A 13,424-nucleotide genomic window follows, 5' to 3' on the forward strand; every position below is an offset into this window, starting at 1 on the left:
ATTCATTAAAAATATAAAATCCTTGTGATATTTGTTTCATTTCATGACTTTTATTTTTAATGGTATACATTGAAAAATGCCAAAAAAAGTTCTTGTTATAACTTGGAGTTAATATTTTTATTTGAATAAGTTATTTTAATAATTGATAACTTTGTAATATTTTATCAAGTTTTCACTATCAAAATTGATATATGTATAAATATTTTAAGTTCTATGCTTGAAAATTTACTGTTGAGTATTTCAAAATCATATTTTACATATTTGATTATTTTCCATCATTTTAACTTTAAAATAATTAAACGTGGAAATTTATATGAATTTATTATTTTTAAGAGGATGTTATACCTGCATAATTGCATGTGTTGTTTTATAAACGACGAAATACATTACTAATTTTATATTCAAAATAAAATATGTTCTTTAGAATGTTAGTTTGCTTAAATATTCCTTAGTAAGATGCAATCCATTTATACGTGTACAATGTCTTAAATAAAATGTATATTTTAAGGAACCAAAATATTCAGTATTATAATATTAAGATAGTGTCATATTTGCATGTCTTATTTACACATACCTAAATGTATGTGCATTAGTTTTTCTAGTTAACTTTAATATTAGAGTAAATTGTCCCATTAATAAATTTAAGTATAAGAATATCGTCTGTATTTTTTCTCTGATCTTTACAATACTCTAATTTTCTTGTATTTAAACACAAATAATGTGTTTATCTTTAAATTTTTTAATGGTTCAATTCACTGTAATATTAAAATTACCACAGAAACTTACTGAATATGTATTTAGTAAGTGATGTATTAATAAAACGGTGTAACATAATATGTAGATACAACATCCTCTTTATCTAATTAAGTATACGTTTTTATTTACATGTATTTTTATATTTTTTTAACAGGGTTTTAAGCGAACAAGAAGTTGATCGTCATTTAACTCAAATTGCTCAGAGAGATTAAGCAAGTACATAAAAAAAAAAAATCTTAAGGTATAATTATATTGTATTGTTCGTCATGTAATACTTTAAAAATAAATAACAATAAAAACAATAATTTATGATTTTTTATGGTGAATGTTTTCCTTTCTAATAGATTAACGTGTTTTTTTTTTTTTTTTACTCAATAAAAGTATTTTTTATTTATAATTATAAATATTCATTTGTATATGCTGGCTTTTTATTATCAACCAAACAATTTTCTTTAATATTTATAATATTAAACTTTGGTTGTTAGTGTTTTATTTTATAAACCTATCAAACATTAAAATAAAAACTTAAAAATAATTTGCCATTCATAGTTTATATAATTTTGAGTTTTTATTAAAAATTTAACAAGATGATATCAGAAAGAGACTCGGAAAGCAATGATAGATCTAGTACTCGTTCTGGGATGAGTCGACAATCATCAATGCTCGGAAATCCGACCGAAAAAGTTGTTTGTGTTGCAAACGATGATTCAATAAACATAGAATTTGTGTATTATACTGCGATGTTAAAAAAGTTTGCACCTAACTTAAGTAAAGAAAAAGATAAAGAGAAGGTAATACCTTGGATCAGGAAACTGTATGCTGCAGAATATGCAACAGAGTTTTTTAAAATTAAACGCAACAGATATCTTTTCAACATGATTCTATCAATTCTTAATGATGAAATGTATGGTGTATTCAAGTCAATTCCCCCTATTGGCCCTTTAAAATCACCTGAAAGTTTTACTGTACCTACTATTCCATTGGCTACGTGGGAAGTTGATAACATGTGGGAAGAAATGTTAAAGGATGAAGAAAATAGTCCATCTATCTGTAGCATACATGATAAGTGTCCCGACGAAGAAGAAGAAGGCGATGATGATGAGTCAGTTATTGATACAACAAACATGTCTGCAGAAGATAGAGACCAGTTAGCTGAAGATCCAAATTTCAAAAAAAGATGGTCCAAAAACTAATAAGAATAAAAAAGCTTTGTTTAGTTCATTACTCGATTGGGAATTTCAATATTTACTTCATATTGCTCGACCTTACGCTGCTCTTATGACTACAGTACAAGATAAGACCAGAGTAGCGAAATGGTTACAGAAGTTGTGCAGTGTACGTATGGACATCTCATGCACACAAATGAAAGGCGTAAGAAACGATTACATGATGGCACTATTGGGCTACTTATACGATTTGCGGCTAACTGGTCCATTTGAACACCCTCCACCCGATGGACCACTAGAAAATTTAGGAAATGCTATGGAAAAATTAAAAGACGAATATCCATTAACTGTACCCACTCAGTATGATGTTAATGAGTTTTTGTCTGACCAACCAACACCAGCCGAAGGAGGCGCCTTTTGTTACATCGCCATAAGTGGTGATTTACAAGCAACAAATTTGATAAAATCAAAACCAGTGCAAACAAAAGACTGTCAAAAATAATATGACGAGTACGATGAGAATAGTTATTAGATAATAAACATATTAAATTGAATATACAACGTTAATTAAAACAGTGCCTTTTTTATTTATAATGGTTTGTGATAAATTTATAAATTTTAGTAAATTTAAATACAATGATTTATGTCTATTAAGCGCAATCAACTGTCTTGAGGTATCTAAATATCTTACAAAAATTTTTAGAAAGAAACAATTATTCCAAATTTTATAACATTATGCTTACAGAAAATTTTACATGAGGTGTGAGGCAATCAGGTACAATGATGATTTAAATACAATATTAAAATAATAAAATTGTTACCTAATTTTGCTTTATTTTTTTTAACAAATTATATTAACAATACAACATTAACACAGATTTTAATTTAAAACATACATGGAATTTATTTATTTGTCCTACAATTTTATTTTTAATTAAATTGAGTAGGCCAAATTGCACCTAAATATTAAATCAGATTTTGTTTGTTATATGAATACAATAGATTTGAGTAAGGTTTAAACACCTAATAACTTTTTAGCAGCATCCACAATATTATTTGTTTGTGGCAATGCAGCAATTTCTAATGATTTGGTGTATGGCATTGGAACATCTGCACCTGTTACTCTAATAACTGGTGCGTCTAAGTGATAGAAAGCCTCACCTAAAATTAATAAAAAATAATTTATTTAAATTAATTTCAAGAAATATGATTTTAATATTTGTGGTTTTATATCTTACTCTCCATTATTTGAGCTGATATTTCTGATCCAATACCAGCATATGGCCATCCTTGTTCTATAGATATAATATGATTTGTCCGAACCACTGACTGTATAATTGTATTAATATCAAGTGGTCTCAATGAACGTAAATTTATAACTTCTGCTTCAATTCCAACCGAAGATAACTCTTTTGCTGCATCCAAAGCTAACTCAACTCCTTTGGAGTGTGCTACGAATGTAATATGGTCACCTAAATATAAAATCAATGAACAAATAAAACTATCAATAATTCTTTCTAAAAATATGTTTAAGTTATACCTTTTCTTTCAATTTTTGCTTTTCCAATAGGTAACACAAAATCTTTTTCCAATACTTCATCTGTTATAGGATATTGGTTACCATATAATAATTCATTCTCTAAGAACACAACTGGATCTGGATCTCTTATTGCTGCTTTTAACAATCCTCTAGCATCCTCAGAATTGTACGGTGAAATAACCTGAAATTAATATTACATATATTAATAGGTAACAATATGTATAAAAAAAAACCTACAAAATCTTCTAAATAAATAAATATCAAGACAAACAGGCAATAATTTTTATATATTGATTTACTTTTAAACCTGGACATTGACTGTACCAAGCTCCAAAACATTGAGAATGTTGAGCAGCCACACCAGATGCTGCTCCATTAGGTCCTCTGAACACAATTGGTACATTTACCTAAAATTATAAATTTATTAAATAAAGACTAATTTAATATAACAAGGTCTACTTTAAAATTCTATTAACATAGTATTTTATTTTTATAGCACATAATAAAGAAAAAAAAAAGACACCTTTTGTTATAAAATAAAATATTTCATGGGTTTTGATTGATTTTTAAGTAAAATAACATATATTATGAACAGTAATATTTTTAAGAATATAATATTTCATTCAGGTACTTTATTTATTATAATGTTGAAGAATTTAAAAAATACAATTTTTTGATACCAATTAGAATTATTTTATTTTAAGCAAGCTCAAAAATAAAAATATTTTGATTTAAATGTATATTGCCTAATGCCTACATTGAGATGGTTTAGCCAAAAAAAAAAAAAAAAAAAATAAAATGTCCAATTAAAATATTAAGTATTTTGCAAAAATATAAAATTATTAGTTTTATTACCATGCCAGCAGACATATAAAAAGTTTTTGCAGCAGAATTAATAACATGATCAATTGCTTGCAATGAAAAGTTGAATGTCATGAATTCACAGATTGGTCTTAATCCAGCCTAAAAACAATACAATAGATAAATTAGGCACTTTTCTATACCAGACAGAATTATTGAAATTGATAATAATAAATTTTAAAAGTTGAAAATATTGATACTAAAAAAAAATATAATACCATAGCTGCACCAACAGCAATTCCGGCAAATCCAATTTCTGTAATTGGAGTATCAATAACACGTTTATCGCCATATTTTTTGTATAATCCTCTAGAAACTTTATAAGCACCATCATACATAGCTACTTCTTCACCTAATATGAAAACCCTTTCATCACGTTCCATTTCATCGTCCATAGCTGAATTAAGCGCATCTCGAACAGTCATCTAAACATGGCCAATATACAGTAAACAATAAATCGTATATTAGACCTAAGTTTACCTGTTTATTTGCCAACACTCGTGTTGTGGTAAGCGATCTCTTAATTATTTTGACAGTATTCTATAATATAAAAATTATAAAATTATACAAAATATTCTGCAAGATACATAATAGAATTAGCATAGATTACATAATACATAATAATAGATATTAATGACACAAATATATCAACTAGTGACACAGTTTTTATAATTAAATGATTTTTAATAAGGAATTTAAAATTTTAAGACAGGTGTTGCCTGTCTAAAATTTATATGAATTTAATCTATAAATTTAGTAGTATAAAGGTGTGATCATAGAGTGAAAAAAAATTTTGGTTACCGTTAAAGCCGAAGACGTATTAAAAGAAATTGAAAACGCCATGATAAGTTAGTTGGGTACAATAATTAATTATTTACAATTGTACGGCACAACCAGACGAAGACGACTTATGTTGTCGAAGAAAATTGAAACTTCACCTTGGCGGGCGATGCGAATGATTTTGTGAAGGGCAAGGGTTAAATTTTTTTCCACTTATATGGATAACGAAATGATTAATCACACGCCAATATCATATTTATAATAATAATATGATAAGTGGTTAGCACATACCACGTAACTGATTAACTATTACGGTAGTCAGAGACGCTATAAGTAGTTGACAGTTGAGGTTATGTTGGATTTTCGATTTTTTTCACTTCTCCGTCATCGGACGTGGACCAATGAGAACGAGACAAGTGATTGTTGGTCGACCAATAACAATAGCCCACATGTCTGTATAACTGTATATATATATGAAACGAAGCATCATCTAGCCAGTTTTCTAGAATCATTATTCATTTTTATTAACGTTGTCTATCTGTTCGGTTAATATTTGTTGGTTTGACTACTTGAACGTCTTGAACTTTGTCATCGTCATCATAGTCGCGATTCCCTAGTTATCTGTTCAACATACAATTAAGTTTTTATTGTTTTAAACCTCCAGTTGTAAATCTATTTAATTTGTGGTCATTGTTTAGGTAAATATAATCTATTTGTCGTAAAAATCTGGTTATTCTAATAACAAAATTATTTTTTATTATTGAGAATAGCAGACAGAAAAAATTATTTTTTTTTTTTTTACAGAAATCAAAACCTGGGCATGGACCACCGAAAGTCCATTTGTGCTTTTTGGGCACTATTATTTTTAGTCAGTCCTATTGCTGCCAAAGATGCTGGAACTAAATCTAAAGATGAACTTGGTACTGTTATTGGGATTGATTTGGGCACAACATACTCATGGTAATTATAATTCATTTGTTTACTTATGTTGTATATAAATTAACACAGCCTTCATTTTACTATACTTATATTCACTTTTTATTGTTTGCTATTACTTAAAATAAACATTTCAAATGCACTACTAACAAACCATATGTTATTTTGATAAATAAATAAACATATAATTAATAGGAATTATTTTTAAGTTCATAATTATTAATCTTCATCACTTTAATTCCCATCTATAAAAATAATTAAATTTTTGAATAGGTACCTAACTTTTATTTGAATAAAATATTTAACCTGGAATGAATAAACCTCTGACATCATCAAAAATATTGTACAGGTGGCACATTAGAAAAACATTAAATTGGATTATTTTTTCCTTTATTATTGTCTATAAGATTCCTATAATGATTTAAGTTTATATTCATGATTCATAAATTATATTTAAAATTTATTAGCTATTGAGTGGTAGTTAATGCAATGAAATAATACTTTTTATTTGTAATTTACCAATAGTAAGATATATTTGGGATTAGATCATCAACAGAATTGTTAGTATATTTCTTATCAGTATTTTATTTATTCTTAGTATTATTTTAACATAAAAATTATTAATTTTTTAAGTAATATATTTTCTCTCAAAAATTTGAAGAATTGAACTTTTGTTTCAAACTCCCATTTTTATTTATTATTATGTTAACTTTCTTTCAATACTAATATATTAATCTTTTGTAGTTCAAACAATAATAATATATTTATTATCTATTTTTTAGTGTGGGAGTATACAAAAATGGACGAGTGGAAATAATAGCCAATGATCAAGGTAACAGAATTACTCCATCATATGTTGCATTCACCAAAGAAGGAGAACGTCTTATTGGTGATGCAGCTAAAAATCAGCTTACCACAAATCCTGAAAATACAGTATTTGATGCTAAGCGATTAATTGGTCGTGATTGGTCTGATGTTAATGTTCAACATGATGTTAAATTCTTCCCCTTCAAGGTAAATAATCATATTTTTATTGATTTTTAATAATTTTTTATTCATATTTTGTATTATTTTTTTTTAGGTTATTGAAAAAAATACTAAGCCTCACATTGAAGTTGAAACTATTGAAGGTACATCCAAAGTGTTTGCACCAGAAGAAATTTCTGCTATGGTATTAGGTAAGATGAAAGAAACTGCTGAAGCATACTTGGGCAAAACTGTAACACATGCAGTTGTCACTGTACCCGCTTATTTCAATGATGGTCAACGTCAAGCTACAAAAGATGCAGGAGCTATTGCTGGTCTCACAGTCATGAGAATTATTAATGAACCTACAGCGGCAGCTATTGCATATGGTTTAGATAAAAGAGAAGGAGAAAAGAATGTTTTGGTATTTGATCTGGGCGGTGGTACCTTTGATGTATCATTGTTGACAATTGATAATGGTGTTTTTGAAGTAGTTTCTACAAATGGAGATACTCATTTAGGAGGAGAAGATTTTGATCAAAGAGTAATGGATCATTTCATTAAGTTGTATAAGAAAAAGAAGGGTAAGGACATTAGAAAAGATAACCGTGCAGTTCAAAAATTAAGACGTGAAGTAGAAAAGGCAAAACGTGGTCTTTCTGCCAGTCATCAAGTGCGCATTGAAATTGAAAGTTTCTTTGAAGGAGATGACTTTTCTGAAACTTTGACTCGTGCCAAATTTGAAGAACTTAACATGGATTTGTTTAGATCTACCATGAAACCTGTTCAAAAAGTCATGGAGGATGCCGACATGAATAAAAAAGATATTGATGAAATTGTGTTGGTTGGTGGTAGTACGAGAATACCTAAAGTTCAACAGCTAGTCAAAGAGTACTTCAATGGAAAAGAACCATCACGTGGTATTAATCCAGATGAAGCTGTAGCTTACGGTGCTGCTGTTCAGGCTGGTGTTTTATCGGGTGAACAGGATACAGATGCAATCATTCTATTGGATGTAAATCCTCTAACTATGGGTATTGAAACTGTTGGTGGAGTTATGACCAAATTAATTCCACGTAATACAGTTATTCCAACAAAGAAGAGTCAAATTTTCTCCACTGCTGCTGATAATCAAAACACTGTTACTATCCAAGTATTTGAAGGTGAAAGACCGATGACCAAGGATAATCATCTTCTAGGAAAGTTCGATCTCACTGGAATACCCCCTGCACCTAGAGGAGTTCCACAAATTGAAGTAACATTTGAAATTGATGCTAACGGTATTCTACAAGTTAGTGCTGAAGACAAAGGAACTGGTAATCGAGAAAAGATTGTTATTACCAATGATCAAAATAGATTAACACCAGATGACATAGAACGTATGATCAAGGAAGCTGAGAAGTTTGCTGATGATGACAAGAAATTGAAAGAGCGTGTTGAATCTAGAAATGATCTGGAATCATATGCATATTCATTAAAGAACCAAATCGGTGATAAAGAAAAATTAGGCGGAAAGGTAAGGTTTTTTTTTTTTTTGTTATCTTATTTGACTTATTCTCATATGTTATTTTTTTTGTTTTAATTGTCAGATTCTGAAAAAACAAAAATGGAAGAAATCATTGATGCTAAGATTAAATGGTTGGATGAGAATCAAGATGCTGATCCAGAACAATATAAGACACAAAAAACTGAATTGGAGAGTGTTGTCAATCCAATCATATCAAAATTATATGCTAGTACTGGTGGTGTTCCTCCTCCACCTGCCGGAGATGCTGAGAAAGATGAACTTTAAAAATGGAAATATTTATAAATTTATTTATTGTATATAAGACTGCTAAGGTTTTACTTCCTTTTGGATTATGTATGTTAAGCAGTTAGGTTAACAATTAGCTAATATATTTTTTTCTATGTATGTAATTCATCATTTTATAAATGGTTTGAATTATTTCGTTTTTTGTACAATAAACATTTAAATCCATTTGATAACACCGTTAATTAAGCAAAATTAATTTTATTATAGAAATTATGTCAATAATGTGTACAAATTATATTAACTATACTAAAAATTCATCAATTTGGAACAATAAATTAACATGTTGCTCTGTTTAGAAATACTTATACATTTATGATTTATTGCCATTCATGACCGATAATTAATTTCTATTTAATACTATTTGTATTTAATATATTCTTTATTTTTCTTAAATTAATTTTTTTTTGTTATTTCTAAGTGATTATTAATCAATAACATTAAGTTTTAATATCACTTGCATTTAAAAATATTTTTTCTAGTTTCAATTAAAGATTTTATCATTGTATTGGTCATGTGCAGCCAAAATGTATAATATTACCCGTGAAATGTAACGATCATTAATTCGATATTGCCTAAAATAAATTATTTATCAGTTCATTTAACTGCTGTTTAAGACATAACTTGCTCACACTATTTTACAATGACAACTTAATTTATTTTCAAATAAAAATCGATAAACGTTTCAATTTAATTAATTCAACAATAGTTATTTCGACACCGATATAGCTAGCAATGTAAACATAGTTTAGTACACACAATCCTCTAACTATTCCTTGATATTGATGATTCAATAGTATCCAATAATTAAATCTCCTTATTGATTGGTTTCTGGTTAGTAAACATTATATATACATGACACGTAATGTGTTTACGTGTAACAATTTCATTTAGTGACTGTACACTACACAGTATACTACTTAATATTATATTATTTATCCGGATAAAGCTTAAGTTCTTTTCACACAATATTAGACATAATTCATGATGAATAAACTGTCTATATTATACTATATACTCTGAAGTCCGATACATTTAATAAAGCAAAAGAAATAAAAACTGTGCGTGTAACGAATAACGATGCAGTGTTTCGATTCATAAATAGATATTCATTTTAAATCAAATGATTTATCTCGGACAATGATATCAACTAATATTGAAGGTACTGGGTATAACCTACAGATAATAAATCTGCAACGTCCAACTTCTTGGTTATAAATTATGAAAATGTATTACCATTATGGCATTACAATCATTTGATATAACAAAAAATATCTAATTTGTCATAATACAACCTTTGAACCATATACTCATACTTTTTTATGAATAAATAATTCGATTTTTTTATTATAGTACAAGTATAAGACCTAGTAATTATTAAGTTAAAATGGTTTTTTTTTCTTTAATGATTTCAAGTTTTACCGAATGTTAATTGTTAAATACATGCTGTCTCGCTGATATTATAAATTATAATGTCAACATTGTCAACTATTGAAGTATTGAACGAAATATAGTACGCGTACGCCTAGTACGGTCAGCATAAGCATATCTATTATCTACCGTTATGAACACTACACGTCTACACTCTACACTATTTAGTACAGTATTACATACGCGTGCGCAACCACCGGTTTCAGGGGCAGCAAGTGATTAATTCGGCCCATTCTTCAAATTCACTATTAAAACCAGCCCATAACTTTACTTATTTTTTCTACAAATGGCCATCAAAATTAAAATTGTATTGGTTTTGTTTTTAAAGTTGTAAATAAGGTACTAATCCATTAAAGGTGTTATGATGTATTGATGTACGGTAACGTTAAAAACCTAGTTAATTTAGATTTCTTGACCATAAAATATAAATAATAATAAATATTAATATTTACAATTTAAAATCATGGCTATTTTTTTTATAATAGACAGGTCTATTAGTTTTATACTAGTAAGTTATATGATCATAAAATAGTTATTTATACTTTACTAAATAAAATAATTTTTTTTTATAATTTTATAATTTTCTTATTTACAATGATCATCAATTGTGAAAATATAATTTTACCAAGGCTCATTATCCAAAATTCCAAAATTTACCGGCCGCAGTAACCACAAAGATGAAAGAAAGTACAGGGGCAGCTTATGCTACCTTTGTGTGAGTGAGTGGCGGGTGCGGTCGTCCGAAAAACGATAAACACAAAATGTATTGTCAACATAAAATTTTCAAATACATTTTCAAAGGGAATTAGCGAGCAGCGTTGTCACTCGCTCGCTCAGACATTCAAAACGAAAATATCCCTCGATTTGCTTATGCAAATGCACACCACTTATAGTAGCATTCTATGATAGTAGGTCACATGGTTAATAAACAATGCCCATAATTTTGCTAACAACGATTGGTAATAATTTTCAATTATCATTATTTTGGGTCCTTATCATTTTTGGACAAGTGCTTATCCCTCCCCCCGTGCGAACGCCAACGCAGTAGCACCACGTTGGCGTGTTTAATTATCACCCAAGCTCATTCTCCTCCATAGTCCACTCCCCGTTATCCGTCTGCCGTGTTATGCGACGAATACTAAAACGCAGACAGAGTGACGTGTTACACATGCGCTGAAACAGGTCGACGAGAGTATACCAATTACCAGTATATCTACTATCTACCTATAGAGATAACCAACTAAACTAACCTAATCTGACAAAACGTTTCAACGCTTTAACTGTAGTCAATTTTTCGTAGCTTTTTTCCGTAAGTACCTAATTCACTAGAATGTACTTGCATTTTTTGTCTCTGTCACAAAACAGTTCAAATTTTTCAGAAAAATCCGTTTCACCTGTTACCTATTTTTTAAAATATGAAGTTTCAAATGCTCTGTGCTCAAAGGCTCACATTTTTCTTCATTGGTGAATGGTGATACATTTTAGTAATATGAGTTATACCTATTATTAGTAATTACAATTTACGATTTAGACGTTTTGAGGCAATCAGTAAATAGTTCCTACTTTTACTGGCAATAGCCAACACGATATAAAAACATTGATACCTACAAATAAATTATATTTTAGTGGTCAATAAAATAGGTGCGATAGTCGTAACGAGTATTGTGCTTTAAGCTTTTGTGTGCTTTAGTGCATTAAGTTGAAATTTGTGTTTGTCGGGGGAGGGGCGTCCCCCCTGAAGTATACCTGGATTCAACACTGAATTGAAAATAAGTATAAGATACATAGAAATATAGGATTAGAAGTTTCCTATAATTATTATAAATGCTTTTGTTTGAACATAATATTTTTTACAAATAATATTAATATTATTTAAGTATCACTTAAACTATTGTTACTTAGAACATATATTAAACATATTTAATCTATGCTTAGAATAACAATAGAACCAACAAATATAAACAAAATGTCATTGTATTCTTATTACTCTTTAGCCCAAAATGAATAAATTTGATATTTTTATTTTTGAAAAGTTATGAGCAATTAAAAGTGTAAATTAGAGGTTCCCTTGATCATATTCTCATTTTTAAATTTTCTATTTTATCTGTAACATGGAAATAATACATAATATGTGGAAATGATGTCTTGAATTTCTGAAAATAAATAATTAAAAACAAATGTTATAAATATTAATAGGACTTCTGTATTTTGATTTTTTGAAATATTTGTTTACAAGGACATTAAAGAACAGAAATAGGATGTAATGGTCAAATTAATTATTTAAATTCAAAAATTATAAGTATAGTCTATATCTGCAATTGATAGAGTGATTCTTTTTTTTATTACCTTAACTTATTGTCACTGAGACCTACTTTAAAATTACACAAGTAGCTGCAACCCTTAAAAAAGTAATTTTTAAATAGAATACCATAAAAGCTACCACACAATAACGACAATAATGTGAAAAAAATTTTATCACAATTGGTGGCTTACTGACTTATCATATAATTAAATGATACAAATATAGAAATTTATATATAAATGAAACCACTTGGGAAAAATATTTAGGAATAATTTAACTATAGGAGAAATATTAAAATTAAATTAAATAACACATGAAATTTGTTTTTGTTTCATCACATTTATTAAATCATTTGGATAACAAATTCCTAATAATAGATCAATATATTTATCACAACTGTTAGGTTTTTTTAAAAAAACATGTCCTCCAACTTGTATGATTACTACATTTACACAATACAAATATTGTTAATTCAAAACTAAAAATATTTCAATTTATACAATTACACCATTACTTACAAATGTTCAACAATAAAAAAAAAAAAAAAAAAAAATGATAAAAAATAAATAAAATGCTTATAAAAGTAATATTTTTGTTTAACCTATTATTTACATTTTGTTACCTAGAAAAAAAAATGGAGGGAATTTACATGTTAAAATAAGATTAATATACATTGAAAGTTATAATTGATTTTACCATACATACAAATAAAAGCTTAATGATTAAAATAAAAACAAAATATGTGTTGCAACTAACTGTTTTCAGTTAATAAAATGTTAACTATTTTATAATTAATATCGAATAAAATAAACAGTTGACACAAAACATTATTATCACGGAATTTTTATTTGCACAATAATTTTCATACGGTTTTAT

At 27.9% G+C, this 13,424-nt stretch overlaps 2 protein-coding genes and 1 pseudogene across 2 annotated transcripts; 2 read left to right on the top strand and 1 right to left on the bottom strand.

Moving 5' to 3' along the window:
* Positions 1–1,318: 1,318 nt before the first annotated feature.
* Positions 1,319–2,783, top strand: LOC112600672 (annotated as a pseudogene).
* Positions 2,784–2,834: 51 nt separating this feature from the next.
* LOC112600664 (pyruvate dehydrogenase E1 component subunit beta, mitochondrial) lies at positions 2,835–5,322 on the bottom strand. The gene is made up of 8 exons (XM_025347964.1): positions 5,125–5,322; positions 4,804–4,863; positions 4,542–4,748; positions 4,318–4,425; positions 3,762–3,869; positions 3,463–3,643; positions 3,161–3,394; positions 2,835–3,083 (listed from the first exon to the last, which is right to left on the bottom strand). The coding sequence occupies exons 1-8, from the start codon at positions 5,164–5,166 to the stop codon at positions 2,938–2,940; spliced, it is 1,086 nt and encodes a 361-aa protein (XP_025203749.1). The 5' UTR covers positions 5,167–5,322; the 3' UTR covers positions 2,835–2,937.
* A 272-nt stretch (positions 5,323–5,594) lies between these two features.
* On the top strand, positions 5,595–9,000 carry LOC112600657 (endoplasmic reticulum chaperone BiP). The gene is made up of 5 exons (XM_025347950.1): positions 5,595–5,801; positions 5,908–6,063; positions 6,822–7,053; positions 7,121–8,521; positions 8,588–9,000. Exons 2-5 carry the CDS (start codon positions 5,924–5,926, stop codon positions 8,795–8,797), a joined length of 1,983 nt encoding a protein of 660 aa, XP_025203735.1. The 5' UTR covers positions 5,595–5,801; positions 5,908–5,923; the 3' UTR covers positions 8,798–9,000.
* The last annotated feature ends 4,424 nt before the right edge of the window (positions 9,001–13,424 follow it).

Source organism: Melanaphis sacchari, unplaced genomic scaffold (assembly GCF_002803265.2).
Source record: "Melanaphis sacchari strain LSU unplaced genomic scaffold, SCAv2.0 Contig0_pilon_pilon, whole genome shotgun sequence".
Lineage (NCBI taxonomy): Eukaryota > Metazoa > Arthropoda > Insecta > Hemiptera > Aphididae > Melanaphis > Melanaphis sacchari.

Coding starts and splice junctions, on each gene's coding strand:
- LOC112600664 (XM_025347964.1), bottom strand. CDS start 5,166: ATGGCGTTTTCAATTTCTTTTAATACGTCTTCGGCTTTAACG. Junction 4,864..5,124: donor ATACGTCTTCGGCTTTAACG/GTAACCAAAATT, acceptor TTTATATTATAG/AATACTGTCAAAATAATTAA. Junction 3,870..4,317: donor TTTATATGTCTGCTGGCATG/GTAATAAAACTA, acceptor TTATAATTTTAG/GTAAATGTACCAATTGTGTT.
- LOC112600657 (XM_025347950.1), top strand. CDS start 5,924: ATGGACCACCGAAAGTCCATTTGTGCTTTTTGGGCACTATTATTTTTA. Junction 6,064..6,821: donor TTGGGCACAACATACTCATG/GTAATTATAATT, acceptor TCTATTTTTTAG/TGTGGGAGTATACAAAAATG. Junction 7,054..7,120: donor TTAAATTCTTCCCCTTCAAG/GTAAATAATCAT, acceptor ATTTTTTTTTAG/GTTATTGAAAAAAATACTAA.